At 40.2% G+C, this 26,304-nt stretch overlaps 1 protein-coding gene across 8 annotated transcripts in view; it reads left to right on the top strand.

The window, feature by feature from the left end:
• The first annotated feature begins 1,008 nt into the window (after window positions 1-1,008).
• Window positions 1,009-26,304, top strand: part of FBXW11 (F-box and WD repeat domain containing 11) — a 132,467-nt gene continuing 107,171 nt past the window's right edge. For 2 of the 8 annotated variants that reach the window (XM_010592502.3, XM_064279118.1), the window contains exons 1-2: window positions 1,046-1,176; window positions 10,801-10,962. Coding sequence is in view for 3 of the 8 variants with exons in the window: in XM_010592489.3 (XP_010590791.1) it covers window positions 1,132-1,176 (45 nt within the window). In the remaining 5 variants the exon portion in view is untranslated. Of the gene's footprint in view, window positions 1,177-1,278; window positions 9,887-10,800; window positions 10,963-13,782; window positions 13,864-26,304 lie in introns of those variants that run through there. The other 6 variants (XM_010592518.3, XM_010592498.3, XM_064279115.1 and 3 more) reach the window with 5 other exon arrangements.

Below are 26,304 nucleotides of genomic sequence, written 5' to 3'. Positions count from 1 at the left end.
CCCTCACACCCAACTTGTGTTCCTGGTGGTCTGTGGCTAGAGGGCATTGACACACCTGATAAACTTCACACCCAGTAGGAGGCAGATTCCACTAGGAGTCTGTGTTCCTTTTTAGCACCCATCACTCTTCCGGTTAATATGTCTTCCTCTCACTAAGAATTAAGTTCCATAGTGAAAACAGGGGCCTCGTCTGCCATGTTCAGAGCTGATTCCAGTGCCTAGAGCAGTGCCTGAATGCTTAACAAATATTTTTGGAACGAATAAATGAGTAAGAGTGGCTCAATATACACAGGTTCCCTTTCATTTCTCAGCTCCTCCTAATTCGGGCTGCACATCGAGAGCAGCACAGCACATCTCCATTAACTTCCTCTTCCCCAACTAAATCTTCCAACTCCTCACTCCTGGGATGCCCACCCTCTCACAGCTCCCTCCCTCGCCCGAGTGTCTCTTGCAAACTGGTTCATTCCCATAACTGAGCCCCAAGACCATCCTCTCCTAACGCAACCGAGAACCAACCTGTCTCCAACTTCTGCCCCTACCACTACACATCCGTGTACCGGCCGCGCCTCTACCTAAGCGTCGAGTGGGCACTGCGGCCACCGACCGCGCATGTGCGGAAATTGGCCGCACACGCAGGATCTCTGGCAAGTGAGGAGTTGCCTCGGAGTTTCCGTCCGGGTCTGGGCAGCCTTGGGCTGTCAGGAAGTCGGGAGAAACTAGCCGGAAGAAGAGCCCGCGCGCAGGGGTTTCTGGGACATGTAGTCGTGGCGCTCCCGAGGCCCAACCCTGAGTGATCCCTTAATTCTTCAGGTCTGTACATCCCACATGCACAGTCCAGTGCTACTTTCAGCCCAGAATTTAGCTTCGGGCTGCCAGGAGAGATTGGCCTGGCGTCGGCTTCCCGTTCCCACAACACTTTGCGGGGGCCGCGGCGCCTGCTGGGAGCTGTAGTTCCCGCTCTGCGTACTGCGTTCGCCGAGGGGGAGGGCGAAGCTGCCGGCGGCCCGGGCGGGCTGGCAGCTAGAGTGGGTGCGATAACCGCCTGCGCTTCTGCCGCCTCCGCCGTCGCCTCCTCCGCTGGGGCCGTTCGCTGCTGCGCGGGGAGAGCGAGGCGGGGCCGCCGGGGCCGCCATGGAGCCCGACTCGGTAATTGAGGACAAGACCATCGAGCTCATGGTGAGTGCGGCCCGCTGGACCGACCGTTCTTCCGTCCGTCCGGCTCCAGGGCGGTCCTGCCCACCTCAACGTACGGCGCGAGGCCGGCCCTAGCCCTTCCCCGCCGCCTCGGCCCCAGCCTGGGCCTCCCGCCTCCCCTGGCCTCGGGCCCGGCGCGGCTGCTCTGGATCCCTCGAGATTTAAGGCCGGACCTGGCCCGGCCCACTCCATTCCCCTCATTTCTCCCCTTCCCCTGCCCCGTCCCGTCTCCGGGCCCATCTCTGGGGCGACCCTCGCTCGTTTATGCTCTGGCCTCAGCTCACACTGCTCGCTCTAGCACCTCATTCTCCTCTTGGAAGGGCATTTTTTTCACCCCTCTATTTCTCTGGCCCAGGCCCGCACCGCGCTTGCAAGCCCCACTCGGGCCGAGTGAGGTGGGAGGGGGTACAGAGGAGATGGTCAGGGCCGCGGCGGCCTCCGCGCCCTAGGAGGGGCCTCCGCGCCCTAGGAGGGGCCTCAGCACCCTGTTCCCCAGCTGGGGCTGTGTGGGTGCCCAGATAGGCCTTACAGGGCTGGGGAGTGAGGAGCTCTCGGGTTTGAGGCTGTGACGGATGGGCGGCCTCTTTCCTGGGCCCCTGTGGTGTCCGGCTGCTCGGACAAAGGGTTTCCTCACCGGCGGAGAGGGACGTTTGCATAGCCCTGCCTCAGGTACCCTGGATTCCATCCCCCAGGAAAGGGAAACCGTAACTTCACGTTTATAGAGCTGCTTTGTGAAATTAGGGAGGAGGCATCGTCCTTATCACTGCCGCCAGTTCTTTCTTCTCAAAAAAAAAAAAGAGAAGAGAGAGAATCCTTGGCCCCTGGGGGAAGTGATCACTCTTCTGTTAGAAACCATGGGCAGCAAGGCCAGACTGCCTGACCCGGGGATACACTCAACCCCCTTCCGCCTTAGGACTTGGAGCCAGAAGGGCCTTTTAGAAACAGGACCATGAGAGAGTGGCTAGTAGAAGTGAGGAATTTGCTAAACGGTGGATGACTTGGTGGAAGGAATAAAACATGGCAGGTATTACCTACTAATTTGAACATTAGGGAAATCAAACGGCTCTGGAGAGTTGGGGGGAGGAAGTCTTTGCCTCAGCGATGAACATGCCCAGTGTTTTTTTTCCTGTGGAAACCTTGACAGTTTATTTGTATCTCTCCTCACACAGTAACAGTTTCTACTCCAGGGTTGAGAGGAAAGGTGAAAGAATCTACTTAACCTAGCAAAATGTTTTCCTAGCCAGATTTTCTCCAGTGTGGAAATGTTTTTTGAGTCAGTGATTCCACTGGGTAGGGTCGGTGACATCAGAGCCACTTCCCCCATTTAATGCTATAAATAATAAATGGCGATACTGAAAGTCTGTTAGATAGCCGCTTGGTTTCTGTGGATGATGGTATCTGGGGAGTTGAGATGCATGTTTTAAAAATGGAAGTACAGTAGCATAAATACAGAGGCAACTTAATATTTGCTGTCCTTTGCATAATTCACAAAACTAGACTTCCCCAACATTCTTGAGAACTAGAGAAACAAACCAAACTCTGGTAGTTTCTGATTTTTGTGTGGTTGTTTTCAAAGGGGGTACTGTCAATTGTGAGTTTTTATTTTCACTTATTGAGTGATTTTTCCTTTTCAGCATAATTTATCAAATTATTGTAGTCAAAAATTTGATATTCTGCAACTTTTGTGGTAGATTATTTTGGTAAAATATCTTAATTGAAATTACATGTGTAGTATGCTTAAGGATGTGCTTATACAATACATGTACCTACAACTGGAGGAATACTTCATATTGAAAAATTGTAACTTGGTACCTCTTTGAAATTGGCTATTCTGAGCTCCTTCCATTTCCATTCACTTAAAAAATAACTAAAATGTCTTTATTTTCGAAGGGATTAGGAGAAATACAGTGAAACCCAATTCACTGTCTTTGAGTGCAAGGGTAAAAAAAAAAAGAAAATCCTGGTCCTAAATTGGCTCCCTTCCGTATTCATAAGATAAAAAGTTTTGATATTGTATGATAGTACTTGTCGCTGATCTGGAAAGAGATTCCAGTCTTTCAAGGACACTATAAACTGAAATTCTTAGAATATTTAACAGAGAGTATAGTAGTAACGGTCAGTTTTAAAATGGCTTTTCATGTAAGAATTTTGATATTCCCTGAAAGGGATACCAGTTAATACTTAAACAACCCTTCACATGAACATGCATGTATGTGTTTTAGTATAGTAGATAGCATGTTTAGCTGCTGACTGAGTAAACACAGGGTCAAATGTAGGAACGGTAATGCCTTAAAATCGAATTGCACCTGGTTTTCTGTATTCACTGCATTTTAGTAACAGTTTCTAGAACTAGGTTAAAAACATTTTTTACATTGGTCTCAAAATAACATGATTGATGGAGGGGAAGGAGTTAAAGTGATGATGTTTTGAAAGCCTAAAACATGAAATATTTTTAGATTTTATGAGTCATCTTCAATACTCAAATATTTGTGATTGCGCTGCCTGTACCAGTTTAGTATATAATGGTTAACAAGGTAACATCCACTCGACATCCCAGAATGTGCTATATTAAAAAGAGAAAGCAGACTTTTTGGGTCCCTCCATTTCTAAATTTTCATCCCTCTACTTTCTTTGATAATTTTTCTTTTTGCACTTTTGATAAATTGACTAGCAAATAAAGCCGGTGATAGCAGAATAGTTAAATCTTCAAAATACAATCCCTATTGTGACTCCTACCCCCTTGTGAGGCATAGGCTAATATAGTGTGCTTCTCCAACTGACCTACTTTGTGGGGTTTAGACTTTAATAGGGACTATAGACTCTTGATGGAGACAACTGACTTTACAATTGCTGATCGTGAATAATTTAACTACCAAATGACATTCATGGCCTTGTATTGGCCCAGTATTATACCTACCTAATTTGTGGGCCTAGTTTTTAAACTTCTGACTTTGGTAAAAATCAGCTTTATTATTAATGAGATAGAAAAGTAGTAATCCATTTTGAAAATATACAAAGTTCACTGGGCCATGTCTAGTACAGTGGACTTCACTGGAAGGAATTAAAATTGTGCTTTATATATTGGATGATATTTATTCATTTTTAAGGTAGGAATATGAGTTGATGCTCAGATACTCATCACTAGGAAGCACTCACAGAGCTGCTGCTGGAAGAGAAAGATGGCTAGTCCCCCCGTTACAAGGTAACAGGAGTTGATGTTAAAAGCTTAGAAAAGGTAATCTTGGCCTCCATATGTGTGAGCACTTCTCTTCCCCCATTACACAAGTAATGTGCAGTTTATACTCTATTGTTAGTTGTTGAATGATTTTCTTCTTTGCCAAGTGACCTTTCATGAGTCATTTCCCTTCCTGTCCGATCACTAAGTGGGTATATTAACTTGTTGAATGAATATAGGTAAAATACATTGGACCTTATTAAGAAGGTGTGGTATAAATGTTATTTTTAGAGCTGTTGAAGCATAGATAGGCCACAAGGCCAAGGAGATGAGAAGAACTGATATGAAGTTATTGGGTATTTTTCTGCTTTTGAATCTTTTTTTTTCCTTCCTATCATTGACTTTCTTAGCCAGATCAGTGGAATTTTTTAGTGACTCAAGAAACTGGATCTTACTTTGCCACCATTACTTGTCCTCATCTACCTCTAATGGTGTGTTAGCTTACCAAATGCAGATGAAATAGATACTGTTTTAAATAGGGTCCAAATGAAATAAACCACGTACATGTTTATAGACCTCATTGACCTGTCTCAGTTTTTGTCCCCGATTTTGGAGTAGGAGTTCCTGGGTAGTGTGCAAATGGTTAAGTGCTCAACTGCTAATCGAAAGGTTGGTGGTTTGAATCTACCCAGATGTGCCTACGAAGAAAGATCTGGTGATTTGCTTCTGAAAAGTCACAGCCTTGAAAACCCTCAGGAGCATAGTCCTACTCTACAAAATATGGTGTTGCCATGAGTCAGAATCTACTCAATGCCAACTGATTTTGGGGCAGGTTGGATGTCCTTTCAGATTTGACAAGGACAAACATGTTCCTGCACACAGTCTTGGCACTCTTGGCCCCTGACTGCTGTAGTTTGTATTATGAAAACCAAGAATATTAGCACAGGAGAATCACTGGCCCACCAAAAAAACCAAACCAAACCAGACCCAGTGCTGTTGAGTCGATTCCGACTCATAGCGACCCTATAGGACAGAGTAGAACTGCCCCATAGAGTTTCCAAAGAGCACCTGGCGGATTCAAACTGCTGACCCTTTGGTTAGCAGCCCTAGCACTTAGCCACTACGCCACCAAGGTTTCCTACTAGCCCATAGAACAGCACATACATCTCTGTGAGTTTCTGCTCGGTGACATCCCCAGAATCCTGGGTTCTGCCTTGTGATGCTTGCACTTCAGGGCAGGGCTTTGAACCAGTTATTCCTGGTTCAGTCATGGCCGAGGATGTGAAACTGGAACATACCTGCATTAATAAAAATTGGCTGAACTGGAACAGTAACTGGAATGGGAAGAATTACAGGTCAAAGCCCTGCTAGAAACCTAATCTCCCTCTTAGAAAACAAGGGCAGCGTACATGTTGCATAGCAACCAAATTTCTGACCCCCGTAGGATTTTGAGTAGAGTTGGAAACAGCAGTGTCATGCTTTAAGATGGCCATTTTGAATGTGGGTTGCTCTCCACAGTCTGCCAATAATTCAGTCTCATGCATCAGGCTCCTGAAAGGGCTTACTATGCCTCTTCTGAGTCTCCCATTGCAGGGCTTTGACCTGTAATTTTCCCCTTCTGGTTACCATTTTGGAGCACCCAGATTGCAGAAATCCTTGTCTGCCTTGGTTTCACTTCATTGGCTATGACTGAACTGGTTTGAAGCTTTCCTTTAAGGGAAAGAAAGCACTTCAAGTCCTAGTGATTCCAATTTCAACCTCCCTCCTGGCTTTTCCTTCCACTTTCTTTACTTATTCTACATTCAAGCCAAAGCATGGAGGACCATGGTCCTCCAAATTCTGTTCTCACTGTTCCTCTGACATTACTAAAATGAACTGACTAAGCCTGTAAGCGTACTGATATTAACCAAATGGATCTAATAGTTAGCTCTCTGGCCCGATTGGCTTAGGTCATAATTCAGCAATCCTCTCTTTCACTGTCTCTGATAAAGTCCTGTCCAGCCTCAAAACAATTCAGATGCCACCACTTTTGATGTCTTTTTATATTATGGTGGCAAATAATCATCTTGGTTTTATATCTGTAGCAATGTCTACATGATAATTATTGTTAAATGAAGTGGATGAACTCTGGCACTTCGTGTTTCTCTTTTGGCATTTAACACGTTCCCGGCTTGTATTATTCTTACATTTTTTCTCCCCTGTTAAATGATAAACTCCTTGAGGGAAGGGATGGGGCCTTATTCTTTCTTCTATGACACATAACTCCTTTGACACACTGGTGCCTTCTTATATTAGGTGTTCAGTAAATGCGGAGTTGAATTTTCCTGTTGATTGTTTTCGTACATTATTGCCTTCTTCCTGCATCTTAACCATCCTCTTTTCTGGAAATTCTCACTCAGGCTATTAACTCTCACAAAACTCTGGTCCTAACTTGTGTAGGACTTGCCATACCTTTCTATATATTATAAAGTCTTGTGATCCGAGGCCGTATCCGATTGTCCTTTGACTCCTTCACAGTGTCTTGCTCATGGGTGCTCAATAGATATTCATTGATTAAATTCATGTCAGGTTTGTTTTTTTTTTTAAATGATGTGAACGTTTTTAAGATTTTACTCTGATAATTTTAAGATAATGGTGGAGATGGAGTAGAAAAGACTGGTGAGAGGGAAGAGGAGGGGGACGTGATATATGGCACCCAGGATACCCATAGATACTTTAACCATTATTTACAGACTTACATACATACAGATTAACTTATGTACACCCTAGAGGGTGGTTGATCACAAAGTACTTAGGAAACCAAATTCGTTTTATAGCCGTTGGTGCGAATTTGCCAAATAGATTCTAAGGGTTCTGTGACTTTAGAAAAACATGATTTAGCAGAAAGGGCATGGGCTTTAGAGTAAGTTTATATCCCAGCTTTGTCACTTGTTAGCTGTGACATATTGAGATATGGTTTCATTATCTGTAAAAATAAGCAAACACAGGTATTTCTCCAGGTTGTTGGGATGATTATATGACAGATGTGTGAAAAGACCTTGCAGAGACTTGTCTCCCACCAAGTGCTCGCCATGCAAACTTTCCCCCTTAAGTACAAGGACCATATTTTGTAAGGCAACATTAGACAGATGGTGTGAAAAAGGTTTTAATTTTTTCCCCTGAATTGAATTGTTAGATGTATTTGTGTAACTTTACAGAGGTCTAAAATTCAGGTGCTTCTAGCCACATATTTAATGAGACATCTTTGGGAGAAATGATGAAATCATATAGAATCAGTACTGTCTTGGAAAATCCAGGAGGTAGTGTTAAAATGACCGTGAACTACCAATTTGTCATTATTAGACCTGTGCCCTGTTTAAAGTATCTTGGTGGAAAAAGACTGGTGATTAGTTAATATTGACTTTGAGCATTGTGATTTATGTTTGGTTGGTTAAGTTTAGACTGGGAAATGATGGCTTGAGTTCTTATTCTTGTAGCAGAGCTGATGATTTTGAGCTTTAACAGAATAATCAGTGAGTATCAATACAAGATTTCCTCCTGAGTTGTATTGTTTTCATTGAATTAGTTGACAAAGGGAGAAAAACCTGTGGGGTCAAGAATGTACACGTTACCCTCTGTTAAGTTTCTGTTGGTCACAATTGCTTAACAGGAAGTTCGTCTTGTAGGCAAATGAGAGACAGACCAGGAAGACCTGACAATCCAGTAGGGTGTCTCTAACCTGTATCTTAATTATTGTTTGAACAAAACTCAAAGATTGCAGAGTTTTGTGATGTCAGCAGGAAGCCTTTTTAGGAAATTCCCTCTCAGGATTAGTCAGTAATGAAAACCTTCACGGAAAGTCGTGAACTAGAAACAGTGGGACATTAACATGAAAAATGGAAAAAAATTGCCTCTGCTTGTGCGTAGAGAGTTGTGCAAATGTAAGTGTAATGAATGTAGGATGCCATTCTCCAATAGAAAGCCTCTGATCTGCAGAAGGAAAAGAAAAATCAAGCGAGAGCTCTACTCTCCATAAAAAGGAACTTGAGTAATTTTTCATTTTCAAGAGTTAAATTTAGACCATTTAACATGTTTTGGGAACTAATAATAAAATCTATGTTGGTTCTGTGAAATGACCATTTGAGATACTCAAAGGGGCAGAGGAAAGGAAGAACTCAGTCCTGACACTAGTCAGGCATCTGGTAATCTTTGTATCTCTAGCATAAGGCCTGCCATCGATGAGTTATTCAAAATATGTTTATTTGAAGAGAAAAGGGAAAATTAAACCCACTAGTACTCAGTGGTAGAATTCTTGCCTTCCATGTGGGAGACCGGGGTTCAAATCATAGCCAGTGCACTTTGTGTCCAGCCACTGTCAGGTTGTCAGTGGAGGCTTGCATGATGCTGTGATGCTGAATAGGTTTCAGTGGAGCTTCCGGACTAAAGATGGACTGGGAAGAAAGGGCTGGTGATCTGTGTCCAAAAACCAGCAATAAAAACCCTGCTGATCACAATGGTCTGATGTACCACTGACCGCGGGGATGGGGCAGGACTGGGCAGCATTTTGGTTGTGCAAGGGGTCGTCATGAGTCATGGTGACTCGACCGCAGCTGATAACAGTACAGAGAAAGGGCCTGAGGATTTAAGAGGTCCAGAAGTGAGTTCGTTAGTGAAGTAATTGTTATGTTTTGCTATAACTTTTTCTGCATTTTGGTTTTTAGAGTAAGTTATATTTTGAAAAGCAGAGTATTGGCTTTAGCAGTTATCTACTAGCCATATAGCTCACTAGCTACTCTTATTAAAATTAGGTTCCCAGTTAATTCTTAGGCTCCAGAGTAATATCAGTGGGTTTGGTTTTTTTAGTTTAGAGTAATATCACTTATGGGAAAAACTTGAGCACTTATTATTTGCTCGAGATTTTCCTTATGAGCTCTCTTTTTAAGTTTTGGGTATTAAAACGTTTCCTATCCATTGTCTAAGATTAATCACAGACTGATATTTTGGCCACTTCAGTTGCTTTGCCTACGATGTGAAAAATCAACATCTTCAGCCATTGCCTGTGGACTATTAACAAGTCTTGGAATTTTAAAATGACTTGGTTGGTTTCAACTGGATTTAAGATTCTTTGTTGTAGATGCAGTCTTGCTGCTAAACACAAAGACTCTTTGAGCACCATTATACTGTGTTTTGTTTTAATGTTAATATTGTGGGACTTAGAATTGCTTGGCTCTTTGTTAACTAAATGATTTATTAAGTGGCAAGATCTAGGGAGTTAGCCCTTTAAGAAAGGCTCAGCAGGCTCCGTTGTGTTTTATAGTTCAGGTAGGCTGAAGTATTTACTCTTCTGTATTTTTGTAGTTCTCCATTTTGAGAGTGAAGCTTGGTTTCTTCTCCTGTCTCAAGAATCATGCCGTTTCTGGTGCTTGGACTTGGGAGACAGCGGTGCTCTGAGAAAAGGACCTGGCCTCTATTGCATAGTGGATGTGGGACTTTGGGCGTTATTTCTTTCACTTCGTCTTTTCTGAGAATTAAATAGAGGTAATGAGTGTAAAGGGCATGGCTCATTAGTAACCCTTTAATAAAGGTAGTTATTATTATAATTACTGCGTGAGTATTTTGGTAGTAGTGTGGCAATTGAGGAAGTAGCAAATTAAAGTGCTAGTAAGTTCAGTCTTTTGATTTTTAAGTTATCTGTGTCTTCCTGTTGACTGCATTTTCTTACTTGCCCTTACAGTTTGCTTAGAATTTATAGTTTAATGAAAAAATTGGTATGGTAGAGAAAGAACGTTCATATAATATGGACTGGGCTTATGTACCTGAAGGTGTCACCTAGTAAATTGTTTACTAGTGTTCTTATTTTGGCTAGTTGGGAAGTGACTGGCCATTGTGGGGGATTGGCCTTTATTGAATCAAAAGTTTGCTCTTAAATTGTGCCATGTGTTTAAAAATGTTATTTCGGCTCAGGGTAGAGAATTTGGGCAATGTATATTTGATGTCTTATGTAGCAAATCAAAAGATTTCTTTGGTGCTTAAATAAATGGCTTTATTGGGAGATATTTGAGTTGTCCCATGTCATTAATTTTGGCTAACAAGTTTTCTGTAGTGGTGGAACTGTCTTAGAAAATGAATAAGGAAGTTCATTGTAGCTGAATGGTCTGGGACGATTTATGTGAATGGTAGGGTAAGTTTTTAGCTACTATCGTGCTATTCATCATGAGTAAATGTTAGTATTAGCGATGTTTCATTCTTTGCAATGTAGCTTTTCTTATCCCTCTCTCAACACACAGGTGAGGAATGTTGATGCAGACTTTTTATGCCAATTAGCTGACTCAGGGGTTGTAACTTTTCTGTGCATCAGATCCACCACTCCATTGACCCTTCCTTCTCTTGGTGGCTGCCCTTTGCCGCTGGTGCCATGGTGGGTGTATGGATTGCTTTCTGTCTTTCAACAGTTACCGAAGTGCATGTTTGGGATTTTATTGAAGAAAGCTGGATACAGTAAACGGAAAGAATCTTGGAAGATGCTTGACTGCTGTCTTTTCTCAAACTAGTCTGAAAGGGAATACTCCCATTCATTCTGGATTGGTGGATCTGAAGTACAAAATATTTTCCAGGTAAGCAATTACCCTGTAATGTTTTGTTTTGTGGAACTCAACTCAATGAAAGAAACTTAAAACAAAAATTCTTTACTTCTTTTTCCATGAATAGGGAAAGGAAAGAATGTTAGATATTTGTGCCTAGTTTGGATGTGAAGGCATACGTGGCAGTATTGCTAGTAAAAACTTTGTTTCCGTGTAAGAAGTGCAGTTATTTTTACCGTAGGCCCAAATGGTTTATAGTCATAGTCTAATGGGAAATCCAGTAAACAAGGATATTTTCTTTGGGCAATAGCTTGTAAAATATGGAAAGCAAATGGTAATTTTGAGTTATTATCTCACATGATTTGTAGTTCATATGTGGTCAAGATATTTTTTGTAGCTATGGTGTTAAGTAGTGGTCTTTTATTCTTAGGACTGTTGGAGGGCCTTCTCAGGAAGGATTCCCTAATTGTAGCAACTGTTTATTGAGCATCTACTAATTGCCAGGCACTGGGGTAGGCACCTTGCTGTATTTCTTATTTAGTTTGTACAGTGCTTTACCTGCACGTTACAGATGAGTAAAATGAAGCTCTCATAAGCATTAAGTAAGTACAAGTTGTCTGGGGTTATACAGCTAGTAAATGGCAAAGCCAGACTTTAAGCTTGGGTCTGTGTGTCCCCAAAGTTCTGGCTCTTTTCATCTTACTACGTATGCTGAAGTTTGCCTATCTGCAAGAGCAGTGTACAGCTAACTAAAATGGGTTTCCACTCAAAGAACACACGCTGGGCTATCCTTTAAAAAAAAAAACTAACCAAACCCGTTGTCGACCATCGATTCCAATTCACAGCAACCCTATAGGACAGAGTAGAACTGCCCCATATGGTTTGAGGAGCACCTGGTAGATTCAAACTGCAGACCTTTATGGTTAGCAACTGTGGCTTTTAACCACTATGCCACCAGGGTTTCTGGGCTATTGTTTGGCAAGATATTTTAATCATGTCTGGTGCTCTGCCTCGGAACCGTAGTAGTTAAGTGCTTCAGCTGCTAGGGTCGGTAGTTCAAATCCGCCAGGTGCTCCTTGGAAACTCTATGGGGCAGTTCTACTCTGTCCTATAGGGCCGCTATGAGTCGGAATCGACTTGACAGTACTGGGTTTGGTTTGGTGCTCTGCCTGCTTAAAAATCCAGCCAGTTTATCAAGTGAACATAAAAGAAATTTAAGGAGTACGGGAGAGGCAATGTATTTAAATGTCAAAACACACTTTCTACTACAGGGAAGTATCATTTGGTCTAGTGAACTCAAATCTGTATCTTTTCAGTTCCTCCTTAGTATGTACTGGTTATTTAAATAGCTCAGTAGCTCATTATGTAGATTTTTTTTGATTTGTGATTTGTCAGCCTTACATGTAAGACATTTTCAAGCAACTTTCTTTGAAAATATTATTTTTCTTTATTTAATATTGTCTCTAGATTATCCATTCCCTTTAATTTTAATTTTTTAAATCGTAGACCACTACTCTGATTTTCTGATTCTAGTTTTAGCTTAGTTCCTTTACATTTATTACTATCGAATGTGAGCATTTTTCACACTTGTCATCTGAAAGGTTGTCAGGGTAGTGGTGGTGGTGTCAGTAGAAAAAGTAATAACAGCTAACTCTTATTGGGCACTTACTGTGTATCACGCATTATTCTAGTCACTTTATATGTATAAACTCATCCTCCTAGTAATTCAATGAGGTAGTAAAGGATAAAGATGGAATATGAACCCAGGCAGCCTGGCTTCAGAAAATGTGCCTCTAACCTCTGTGCTGCCTTTAGAGTATCATCCAGTAGTAAATATACCAGTTGCCATAGAGTTGGTCTTGACTCATGGCGACCCCATGTGTCAGAGTAGAACTGTGCTCCAGAGGGTTTTCAGTGACTGCTTTTTCAGAAGTAGATTGCCAGGCGTTTCTTCCAGGATTCCTTTGGGTGGACTCAAATGGCCAACCTTTTGGTTAGCAGCCAAATTTATGTTAACTGTTTGTACTGTCTAGTAGAGGGGCAGAAATTCTGAAAGCTAAAACTGTATATTCTTATATTAAGAAATTATTGCAAAGGGAAAGGAAATAGTTAAGTACCTATTTCTAGTGACTAAGAGGTTGGCTGCTAGCCAAGAGGTTGGTAGTTCAAACCCATCAGCCGCTCTTTGGAAACCCTATGGGGAAGTTCTCTGTCCTGTAGGGTTACTCTGAGTCGGAATCGACTCTATGGCAGTGGGTTTGGTTTTTTTGGTTTGTAGAAAACAAGTAGTCTAGCCTCAAGTTCTGTGTTTGCCGTTCAGGGCTGTCTGTCAGACTGCTTTTTGAGAGGTCTCACTGTGTTAATTAAGGTTATCCTTTAGAATAGCACTGCCCAGTGGAACTTTCTGCAATGATAAAAAATGGACGTGTTCAATACCAGGCTGTTCAGTATGATAGCTACTAGCCACGTGTGCCTATTTTGAAATACTATTTTGAAATACGGCTCAGTGACCAAGGAACTGCGTTTTTTATTTTGCTTAATTTGCATTTACATTTCAATAGCCACATGTTGTTAGTGGATAGTTTTAGAATTTACCATCATCCTAGGTCTTTTTTTTTTAGGTCTGACCCTTGATTTACCGCTTTCAGAATCTAATTTGGGCAGCATGCTAAAAGTATCTTCTTATCCCAGGGTTGGACTCAACATTAACCAGGTTTACAAGACTGATGTCTAAAACCAGAATGTCAGCTTGTTAATTCACAGTGATATGTGCCTGTTGGCATGATGAGTATATTCTTTTCTGATAGGTGTATATGCATACTAATTAATATGCCTTTATTTTTTTTGAATAAGAAACAAAGAGTCAGAGGGACCTGAATAATCAAGCCAAATGACTGGAACATTCTCTCCATGTAGGTGGACTTCACCGATCAGGTCAGATCATAATCAGGTGGCTTGGTTAACATGAACTCAACCCCGGAAGTCGGATATCTGATGGACTGAGACAACTTCATTCAGCTTACTTTAGAAATGGGTAGTTTTTCCCTTGGCAAAACTTCTTCAGCTTCTCTCCTTGATTTCTAAGTCCCTTTCTGATTAAGGCATTCATTTTTAGACACAGTAGTGCATTTCAGCTTAAATGCACTCTTGATTTATAGGTGGGAACCTCTTTGTTTTCCTTAAGGTTTCTTCATCACTGTTATGATCCATTCTGTATTTGTTTTCAGCTCTAAGAAAGTAGGTGAATTTTCCTTGATTCCCTATGGCCTCTTTCTGCTGAAAACACATGCATTAACCCTTTGAATCTGGCCATACAGTGTGAGATAGAATAGGAACATAGGTGTGCAGTAGGAATGTATACCTCTTTGTATTCCATTATGTTATTAAATGGAGCTGGTTTTTAGTTTACTATATCATCACTTTGGTTCTTGTTCTTGCTCCTTCTGTTCTTGAGTAGAAAGTGATACAATCAAGTTTCTATTTAGGAAGTTAACTTTAGCAGGATGGATTGAAGGGACCCAAGGCAAGGAGACCAGTTAGACCACATGAGCAGTGATGAAGGTGAACCAAGGAGATGATGGGGGTAGGTGGATTTAAAAGAGATGTAGGTGGTAGCAGATACAGAACTTGAGAATTTATTATAGGAGTGGGAGGGGGAAGCAATCTAGTATGAATTTTAGGTTTTTGCCTTAGGCATCTGGATAGATGTTCGTTCTCTTCTCCAAGATAGGGAATACTAGAAGGAGAGCAGGTCTGGAGGAGAAGGAATGAGTTCAAATTGGGTTATAATAAGTTTGAGTTGCCTATGGGTGAGCCATCCAAGAGAAGTATCTAGTTTGAATATTGATCTGGCGCTAACTAGAAGGGTTAAGGTTAGAGAGAGATTTGGGAGTTTTTAGCTTCAAGGGTAGCTGACTTTAGTAGAGTTATAAGTTTACCCAGAGGATAGATTTAAAGAATCTGTGTGTTGGTATATTGGAATACCAACGTAAAGGAATGGGCCATACCTAAGGTTAGAACCTGAAGATCATGTAATATTGACCAAGAGGTGTTTTTATCACTCTGTCATTTTCACCTCGACTTGGGAATTTTGGGAATTCTGTCACAGCCGGCTAGTACCTATTCTCAGTAAATTGGCCCATTCTGTTTGGGGTGTGATTTTTCTCTCCCACTCTAATGGTTTGTTTAATTAATAGAAGCACAGATCTTGAAGTGTGTTTTTAAAACTCAGTGTTTCACGTCACATCTTACGTACATTTACAAAATTCAGCTTTATGTATCTGGTGACAAAAACAAGAGAAAAACAACCTAAACAGTGAACATTCTGGAACGAGGAGTGAGTGTGAGATGGGAAATGGAAGTCTGCTCTTCTCTCAACCTGTTTCAATTCCTGAATGCTTTTCACCTAGCTGTGGATGAGTGCGATTATGGTATTTTAAAGAGACATATTTTAAGCATCCTAACATGAAGCCTTGGAAACCCTGGTGGCGTAGTGGTTAAGTGCTGCAGCTGCTGACCAAAAAGTTGGCAGTTCAGATCCACCAGGTACTCCTTGGAAACTCTCTGGGGCAGTTCTACTCTGTCCTATAGGGTTGCTATGAGTCGGAATTAACTCGACTGCAATGGGTTGTTTTGTTTAGTTTTTTAATGTGAAGCCTAAGTACAAGCCAACTATTTTATCTAGTAGTCAATTGGAAAAACAATGCTGTGTTGGAATTATTGAGATGGCGTGTTGGCCTTTAGTGTGGCACATTCTTAAGGATTTTAAAGGCACATTTTTACTATATGCTATTTTTACCTTATGTGCTGACTTTAGACCCTAGCTCCCAGGTAAGCTGCAACTCTACTGTAATTCAGTTTTTGTAACGAAAGCATGGAAATACGAATAGTTGATTATAGCTACAGTCAACCAAACCAAAACCAAAAACCAAACCCATTGCCGTCGAGTCGATTCCGACTCATAGCGACCCTATAGGACAGAGTAGAACTGCCCCATAGAGTTTCCAAGGAGCGCCTGGTGGATTTGAACTGCTGACCTGTTGGTTAACAGCTGTAGCACTTAACCACTACGCCACCAGGCAACCAGTACTTAGCAAAACTTTTTTTTTTGAATAGTTACACGTTTCTATGGTTCAAAATTCATAAGGTACAAAGGGGAGTACGCAGTTAAAAAAAAAGTTTCCCATTCCCTTTAACTCCAGCCTCGCAACCAAATTTTTGTGTACTCCTCCTATATGTGTGTGTGTACACTGTATACATTGTGCGTGTGCTGTATACATTGCTCTGTACTTTGATTTTCTTATGTAAAATATAACTTGGTGATCTTTCTTATCAGTTCCCAAAGAATTCTCATAATTTTTTAAGTGGATAATTTAAGTTGGTTTAGTATACAGATGTCCTGACTGAAGCACATAGAGGTTATATCCAGTCTTCTGCTGTTACACATATGCTATAAAGAATAACTTTGTGCATATGTCATTTCACATATGTAGAGTAGATCTTCAGGACAGATTCCTAGGAGCAGGCATGCTGGACAGGTGCTCTTCGAAGTCTGATAGGCATTGCCACGTTGTCTTTCAGTCAGCTTCAGATTTCACTCTTGTGGGCTTTCTATGAGGATGGGTATTTCCTCTCTCGGTAGTATATGCCAAATGAATTTTGAGCTGATTGCTTTTTTAAGTTGTTGTTCTTTTTTTCCCTTTTTTTATAATGAAAAATTGCATATATACAAAGTTGGCAAAACAAAACAAATCAAAACAAACCCAGTAAAACAAATATCTATTTACTCCCTTCACCTAGATTTTCAGCAGTTGTTAATATTTTGCCATTGTTTGATTATTTCTCCTCCCTTCTTCCTTCCCCCAATACATATCCCCCTTTTTTGTTAAGTAATTTGAAAGTAAGTTGCAAACATCATGATAATTCATCCATAAGTGTTTCAACACCTCTCCTAAGAATAAGGACAGCCTCCCTCCTCCCCTCCCTCCCTCCTTTCCCCTTTCTCTGTGTGTGTATATGTAAAATCACACATGTACACACACACACAACCACATAATATAAAATAATCATATATTATAGATATCCACATGTTTTATACATATATAAAACTTTTCACATCTAAAAAAATTAAAGTAATTCCATATCAAATATTTAGTTAAATTTAAATTTCCTCAGTTGTCTAAGAATCTTTTATAGCCCTTTCTCTTTAAAAACAGCAAACAAACCAGGATCCAAACAAAGTACACTCCTTATATTTGGTTGCTATGTCTCTTTAATCTCTTTTAATTTAAAACAGTCTCTCCGTCTTTTTCTCCCTGTCTCCTGTCATTGACTTCTTTGAGAAGTACAGGTCAGTTAGTTGTTTTGTAGGATGTGCAGCATTCTGTATTTGTTCCAGTATTTTCTCATGTTGTCGTTTAACTTGTTTCTCTAGCTCTTCTTCTTCCTATAAACTGGAAGTTCGGTGAGAAGCTTGGTTGCATACAGGGTAAACATTTTTGACAAGAATGCTTCATACAAGAAATGTACTTCACAGTGAGTCACATCAGGAAGCATTTAATGACAGGCTGACCCACTATGAGCAATGCTAAATTTGATCCCTTGGCTAAGGTGGCAACAGCCAGATCTCACCACTGTAAAAGTACAGTTTTCTCCTCCGCTGTTAGAAAGTAATCTATGGGATAATATTTTGGCACCTTGTAAATACCCTGTTCATTACAACCTTCCACCCAATGATTTTAGCATCCTAATCATGAAATCAGTTATTACAATAAGGGTTACCAAATTGTGGTGTTCGGATTCTCTCATTCCTTTAACATGTTAAGCTAGCATTCACAAAGACCCTTCCACACCTCTCCTCCCTGTTTTGTATAGTTCTCCTTTTTTGTGTGTCTTTTTTTCCCCATACATATCACCCTTAGAGACTTCTATTTATTCAGAGTCTTAACTATCAATTACAGTCTTTATGATACTCAAATTGTCCCATATTTGGCCAGTGAGAGCCCCTCCAGGCTAGCTGTTGCTTCATTTTGATATGATCCCACTGGTCTTTGCATGATTCTTTGCTTTTTTAGCACAAGATGGCCCAGGCTTACTTTGTGTTTTCCTCGCAGATCGGGAATCAGCCATTTCTCCAAGAAGCTCTGGTTCGTTTTAGTGGAGAATGATATTTAGAAACCAGAATTATTGCTGTTGGGTTGTCATTACTGCTAGACCCTTCAGTGGACAGAGCTAAAAATATATATATTTTTCAAAACCATGAGTTCATGTTATTTCTGATTCAAATTTAACATTACAGGGATTTTTTTTTCCTTAAGCTTGTAGCCTTTTGATTTTCAGAGTCAAATTGTGGCAAATTGTTATGTAAATAGGCAGGTAAATAACTTCATTCATTCATTATTGAGCACCTGTTCTGTTATAGCACTGTTTGGTAATGTGGGCAATACAGAACAGGATCAAATTCTTACCTTGCGTCCAGAAGCTGGCAGCCTTTTACATAAACATGTAACTAGTAAGTATAAGGTAAAAACTGGTAAGGATCATGAAAGGTAGACAGTGTTGTGGGAATTGGAAAAGGGAGGAAATTTTATAAGGGTCAAGCAAAAATTAGACATGGATGTATTGAGGTGGGCGAGGGTATTCATAGGCAGAGGTAACTGAGTGAACAAAGATTGGCAAGCTGTGGAGTGTATCGTATATTGGGAAGAACAAGTAGTTCTGTGGATTGTTGGAGTATAGCTTGTGTGAAGGATCTGCGGTAAATAAATTTGGAAAGATATGTTTTACCCAAATCTTTTAGGCCAGAATTTAGTCAAACTAATAGCCTGTGGAGAGATGGAGCGCCACAGACATGTTTTCTTTGGCCATTCGGGACATTCATATCAAATGAAATTTCTGGTTTTGCTTGAAAACTGGATTTGAATAGTGACTGCACTTTTGAATCAGGGCTTGTACTTTCCTAGTTACCATAGTCCCTATGCAGGCCATCTTCACTTGGCCCTATAAGCTTTTGAGTTTGTGACACCTCCCGGGGTTGGAGGAGGGGTGAGTGTGGTAGAGATGGTTTGAGAGGGGATTATGGAAGTGTTTCAGCAAGATCTGTGCCTGGCAGTTCAGAGGATGCATTAGAGCAGGAGAAATTGGAGCAAGGAGACCGATTAGTAGACTGTTGCAATATTCCAGAGAAGAAATGGCAGGTAGTGACAGATGGTATGAAGAGGAGGAAGGGAGACATTTTACATGTAGAATGGATAGTTTATATTGATATACGTGAGCGTGTGTGTGTATGTATGTATTGACAGGAATGTAAACCATGCTCTATTAAAACATGGAGTTCTCAAAAAGCTTTGTGTTTGTAAAGGGCGTCTGGAAGCTAACTACTGGTTTTTATAAGCTATGGGTTAATTTTGGGATATAGTAGATGCAGTGTTATGCATTGTTGTCACTATGTAAAGTTTAGCTTTGCAGTATGCAGCATGTCATTGCAAAGAATATAACCCTGACCTGGCTTTGTTTCTGAAAGTTGTGTATAAGGTGAATATTTGTATTATGACTTTTAAATCACTTTCCTTTTGATTATGGAGCTATATTTCAAACATTAAAATCTTAGCAATGCTGTATGTACTCATTTTCAAAGCACATGCTGATTGTATTTAATTTTCCCACAATCTTTGCAAGAAGTTAATCAACAGGACAGTGAATCCACAAGGTCTGGCTGCCATGTACTTAAAATTACACCTATGTTAAGACCATCTGTACTGTTAATAAGCATTTTGTTAGGAATCTTCCCTGTCTGGTTGGAGTATGACTTTTCCCGTCTACATCACTAATGCCATTACTGCAGATATTTCGTAGCGACCCCAGCTTAGACAGTCTGAGACATGAAGAACACACGAATGAGTAGACTGGAGATGAGATTGACTCCCCCTAACAGAAGGCACGCCTGGCTACCCTGCAGTAAACTTCTAGCTTCAGGGATGAACAAAGATTGGTTAAAGAGCATTTGTATTTTTTTTTCGTGTGTGTATAACTTACATACAGTTAAAGAAAACATCTTAAGTGTATATCTCAATAAGGTTTTACAAATGTGTACACCGTACTACCACTGCGCAGATCAAGATAATAGAACATTTCCAAAGACCCCTGAAGACTCCCGTGTGTCTCTGCCTCACTAGTCAATAAACCTTCTCAAAGGTCTGTTCTTACCGTTCACTACAGGTTGGTTAAGTCAGCTTTTGAATTTTAATATAAATGGAATCATATAACATATACACTTGTGTTTTTTCCCCACTCATTATTATGTCTGTGAGATTCATCCATTTTGTTGTGTGTAGCAGTATTTTTTTTCTTTTTTCTGGGCATCATTTCATCGTATATGTAATCCATAGTTTATTCATTTTACTGCTGATGAATACTTGGGTTTTTTTTTTTTTTTTTAGTTTTTCGTTATTATGAATGAAAATTCTAAGCTGGGCATAACACTCATTTCTATTGGTTATAAAAGCCCGAGTGGAATTATTGGGTCATAGTTTAGCTTTCGTAGATACTGCTAAATTGTTTTCCAAGTGTTTGTACCAATTTACACTCTCACCTTAACGTTGAGAGTTCCAGTCATCACCTAGTATTGTCAGTCTTTTTAATTTTAGTCATTCTGTATCATGGTGTTTGTTTATTCAGTTCTTGAGGTACAGTTTACATACAGTAAAATGCACTCAACTTAAGTACACTCTTTGAGCTTTGAGAAAAATATACACTCATAATTACTACCCCAATTAAGATATAAAACATTTCCATCCACCGCAGAAGTTCCCTCATTCCCCTTTGCAGTTACCCCTTTGCCCCCTAACCTGCTTTCTGTCACTATAGATTAGTTACGCCTGTTCTAGAATTTCATATAAATGGAATCATGTATCATGCACATGGAAACCCTGGTGGCATAGTGGTTAAGAGCTATGTCTGCTAACCAAAAGGTCGGTAGTTTTACTGCACCACGTGCTCCTTAGAAACTTTATGGGGCATTTCTACTCTGTCTTACAGGGCCGCTATGAGTCAGAATTGCCTCGTGGCGGTGGGTTTGGTTTTTTTCAAAATCATGCATGTATAGCATGTACTGTTTTGTCTTGGGCTTATTTTGCTTTGCATAATATTTTTGAGATTTATCATGTGTGTATCAGTTGTTCATTCCTTTTTATTGCTGAGTAGTATTAGTTTTTTTTTTAAATAATTTTTATTGTGCTTTAAGTGAAAGTTTACAAATCAAGTCAGTTTGTCACATATAAGCTTATATACACCTTACTCCATACTCCCAGTTACTCTCCCCCTAATGAGTCAGCCCGCTTCCTTCTTCCAGTCTCTCCTTTCGTGACTGTTTTGCCAGTTTCTAACCCTCTCTACCCGCCAATTTCCCCTCCAGACAGGAGATGCCAATACAGCCTTAAGTGTCCACCTGATACAAGTAGCTCACTCTTCATCAGCATCTCTCTCCAACCCATTGTCCAGTCCCTTCCATGTCTGATGGGTTGTCTTTGGGATTGGTTCCTGTCCTGAGCCAACAGAAGCTTTGGGGACCATGACCGCCGGGATTCCTCTAGTCTCAGTCAGACCATTAAGTCTGGTCTTTTTATGAGAATTGGGGGTCTGCATCCCACTGTTCTCCTGCTCCCTCAGGGGTTTTCCGTTGTGCTCCCTGTCAGGGCAGTCATCGGTTGTAGCCGGGCACCATCTAGTTCTTCTGGTCTCAGGATGATGTAAGTCTCTAGTTCATGTGGCCCTTTCTGTCTCTTGGGCGTAGTATTAGTTTTTATGAGCGTACAACAGTATGTTTATTCTTCTGCTGATGGACATTTGGGTTGTTTTCAGTGTTTGGCTGTTATGAATAAAACTTCTGTGAACATTTGTGTTCAAATTTTTGTATGGATATTTTCTTTTCTCTTGAGTATATCTAAGGAGAATATCAAGGTATTGTTTTTAAGAAACTGCCAGATATTTTCCCAAAGTGATAGTATATTCTTTCACTCTTTGAGCAGTATGTGAGAGTTCCAGTTGCTTTTTATGTTCATCAGCACTTAGTACTGTCGGCCTCTTTAATTTTAGCCGTTCTGATAAATTTGTAGCGATGTCTCATTGTGGTTTTAATTTACATTTCCTTAGTGACTGTAGGGTTGATATGAGTTGAAATCGACTCGATGGTAACTGGTTTGGGTCTTTTTTTTTAAATGACGAATGATGTTGATGTTGAGCATCTTTTCATGTACTTATTGGTAATTTGGATATCCTCTTTAGAGAAATGCCTGTTCAAAACTTTTGCCCCTTTTTAAAAATTGAGTTGTCCTTTTCTTATTGATTTGTGGGAGTTCTGAGTTCTTTGTCAGCTACATGGACTGCAGACATCTTCCATTCTGTACCTTGATTTTTCACCATCTTAATATTGTTTTTAAGCGTTTGACTGCTAACCAACAGGTCGGCAGTTCGAATCCACCAGCTGCTTTCTGGAAACGCTGTGGGGGTGGTTCTACTCTGTTTTATAGGGTCATTATGAGTTGGAATTAACTCGATGGCAATGGGTTTGGTTTTTTTTTTTTTTTTTGGTTTGCTATTGTCTTAATGGGCCCATCAAAACGAAAGCCAAACCCATTTCTTTATTAGACATTGTTTATTAGAGATTTGTTTCTGATTTGTAGCAATAATAAAGCTGAGTTGCTCATTCTTGAAGCTTAATCTTTAAGCACATCCGTGAATATTATCTTGGGAAAAGTTCTAAGAGACGGAATTGTTGGGTCAAAGGGTGAGCCTATTTTTAAGAGTATGTGTATTTTATATAGCCAGAGGTTTTACCTGTTCTTTAGTCTTGTCTGTATGAACATGATATGACAGATCATATTCTCTGTATGAAAGTACTGTTTTCTCCATTTTAAGTTATGAGCAATTTAAAAAAACTACAAATTTGATTAAAGAATTTTTAAGGAATGTGTTCCTTTAAGTGATACTGGACATTTCTTATGTTTGTGGTTATTTGTATTTCTTTTGTGAAGAAAGGGAAATATTTAGATTGGCTGTAGTTCTCATTTGCGATTCTAGATCCAGGTGCATTTGGGGAGTGCAGCGAAAGGAAATAACCAGGGTGAGAAACTTCTGAATTTTTGTGGCTGGGGCAGTGCTGCCCTTTTGTGATTGAGATGTCCATTTTTCTTAGAAGACAGCTGCAGAAGTGCCTTTGCTTTACTCAGCATACTTCTACGTCCAGCACAAGCCAGGTCCCTGGTCTGTGTAGACCCTGGCTCTTGATGCTCTAGGATCAGTTGTGTTTGGCCTTCACTGACAGCTTCAAGGACCCTCACTCTCTACCAATAGCCTTTGCTGCCTTGAACTGGGAGGTGGGGTTCTGCTGGGAATTCTTCCACTTTCCCCATAGGCTTTTCATTGTTTACATCCAGTGAATCCTATTTCGCATCCAGTTCTTTCCTGTATTGTATTTTATAGAAATTTCTTGAAATGTCTTATATATGTGGAGGGTACCCTTGCTAGGTTTCTTTACAATGCCAATGTAGATCACCTTTTATTTTGCTATTCCTTTGATGATTTCAGTTGGACTGGTCAGAAATCCTAACCTTGACACCTCCTGATACCTTCTATGGTTTGTCTGTTTTTGCTCTTCTTCACCCTAGCTTTCTCCATTTTAACCACAGTGATTTTTTTCCCCCTCCTGTTCCTGTCTTAGGGATCTAGCAAGCATTATCATCAGTTGCCATCGAGTTATCATCATTGTTATCAAAGAGGCTTTACCCCTTCCTCCTTCCTTACCTAGTTAACCTCTGCTTGTCTTTTAGAGCTGAGCTCAAGCATCACTTCCTCAGGGATGTGTCTGGGTCCCCTAGCTACCCCTCCAGGTACTTTTAAGACACTGAGTTCTGTTTCTTCACAGCTGTTAACATAATTGTAATTGTTAAACATATTGCATTATCACCCATGAGATAGTAGGCTCTTTTTCGGAGACAAGGATCAGGTCTGTCTTAGTACATAGAATATTCACAACATCTAGCAGCCTTGGCTGTACATTTGCCCAGTTGAAAGAGGGAATACATTTGGGAGAGCAGGTGGGAATTACCATCTTGTATCAAAAGTCTATATGTACTTTCTTTTAAATTTTATTGTAAAATAGATAACAAATATTTGCCATTGTAACCATTTTTAGGTTTACAAACCAGTAACGTTAATTATATTCACAATGTGTACAACCATCACCACTGTCCATTTCCATGTTTTGTATCTCCCTAAATGGAAACTCAGTACTTCTTAAGCAATAACTCCCTATTCCCCCCCTTCCCTGGTAACTACTAATAAACTTTTTTTTTTTTTTTTTAACTAATAAGCCTTTGTCTCTATGCATTTCTCTGTTCTAGATATTTTATATATGCAGGATTATACAGTATTTGTCCTTTTGTGTTTGATTCATTTTACTCAGGATAATGTTTTCAAAGTTTATTCGTGTGGTAGTGTGAACTTCACTTCTCTTTATGGCTGAATAATATCACATTGTATGGATAATATCACATTTTGTTTATCTGTTCATCTGTTGATAAACACTCGGCTGGTTTTTCTGCCTTTTACTTATGGTGAATAATGCTGCGGTGAACACTGGTGTACCCATATCTGTTCGAGCCCCTGCTTTCAGTTCTTTTGGGTATATACCTAGGAGTGGTATTGCTGGGTCACATTGTAATTTTATGTTTAGCTTTTTGAGGAACTGACAGTTTTCCACAGCGGCTGCAGCATTTTATATCACACCAGCTATGTATGAGTGTTTCCAGCTTCTCTCCATTCTCTCCAACACTTGTTATTTTCTGTTTTTCTGATAATAGCCATCCTAGTGGGTGTGAAGTGGTATATGTACTCCTAAAATTTATGAACTTCTCTCTCCTTAAGCAGTGGTTCCTGTTTCAGTATCATCTCTTAATTTACTTGCTCCTGAAAATTAAACAGTTGACCTTAGAAACTCCTTCCAGAAAATAAAAAAAAGTCCTTTTTCTCTTTCCTTACCTCTAAACCAGATTTTTAAACTGTCATTAATTTCTAAACTGTCCAGATAGTCTCAGATCACTAACACTTCAGCTGTCATTTGAAGGAGTTGTCAGCTGCCATGAACTGCAGTTTTTCCTTCCCTTTCTTTGTTTCTCTGTCTCTCACTCTCTATGTATTGACGATAAATAGGATCACTATTCCTGTCACTTGCTTTCTGTGGTCAATTAAGTTTAGTAAATGTTGTATATAATTTTCCTGCCCTTGGAGATTCACTTGATAACATTGTCACTTCCCAAACTTTCTGACCCCAGAATTCTTCTCTCCTTTTATTTTGGTTCAAAACCAATGCAATCCCAGGCACATGTTTTTGGAAATGCTCTTCTTTACTATTTGTATACGTTTCATCCCAAATCCTTTTATTTACCAAGATTTTCTTGATCACTCTACCAAAGTAAGGAGGGAGGAAGCTAGCACTTGTCAGATGACTACTCTTTGCCAGATTTACGTTTAACTTTTAGCTTTCATGATTAAAACTTTCACTATATCCTTGAAAAGGGAGGCTTATCATCCACGTTTTACATGTGAGCACATGGAGATTGGAGAAGTGATTAATTTTTTTGTTCAAAGTTACAGAGCTAATAAAGTGATAGAATTTTTTTTTTTCCTATTCTCCTACAAAGCTGGTTCCTCTTTATCACCCAGACTAGGGTAAGAGAAGAAAATCTTTTCTGATTATTTTAGAGGCAGCACCCTTAGTGTGAGAAGTGGCAGGCAGCGGCCTGGGACTCTTCAGAGAGCCAGAGGCTCAGGAGCAGCAAGGTCTCTGGGTCTGGGTAGGCAGCTGCGAGAATCTCAGTATGCAGAGGTTAAGAAGAAAAGCAGAAAGCCTTTTCTGCCGCTGCCCAAATTGCTCTATAAACTCTCAGGTTTCTTTCCTTTCTCCCCAGCTCCAGTCTTTTCTACTGGCGTATAGCTCCTTTGTTGGAGTTTTCAGTAATGTGGTAGCTACTATTTATTGGGTACTTTTTGCTTTGAATGTAGTAGGTATTGTACCTCTCAGACCCTCTAACAGCATACTCGTAAGTTATGTAACTTGCTTAAGGTCACATAGTGTTGGACTTGGGATCTGAACCTACCTCTGCCTGTTTTTTTCATCCTCGCTAAATTTATTCATAGAGGAATCCTACCCATAAGGGAAACCTAACCAATTAAAGTCTGTGAAATCATAGATTTGACGTGCTAGTTATATATTTTTTGTAATATAGTTTTAAATAAACATATAACTATTAAACTTTAAAAAAAAGCCTCCAGAATCACTTTGAGTACCAATCCTTGGGAAACATTGCTCTATAGTTTGCC

The sequence above is a fragment of the Loxodonta africana genome, chromosome 2, assembly GCF_030014295.1.
Source record: "Loxodonta africana isolate mLoxAfr1 chromosome 2, mLoxAfr1.hap2, whole genome shotgun sequence".
NCBI lineage: Eukaryota > Metazoa > Chordata > Mammalia > Proboscidea > Elephantidae > Loxodonta > Loxodonta africana.
The sequence above is the reverse complement of the archived record's forward strand: the minus strand, read 5'-3'. Positions and strand labels throughout refer to the sequence as shown.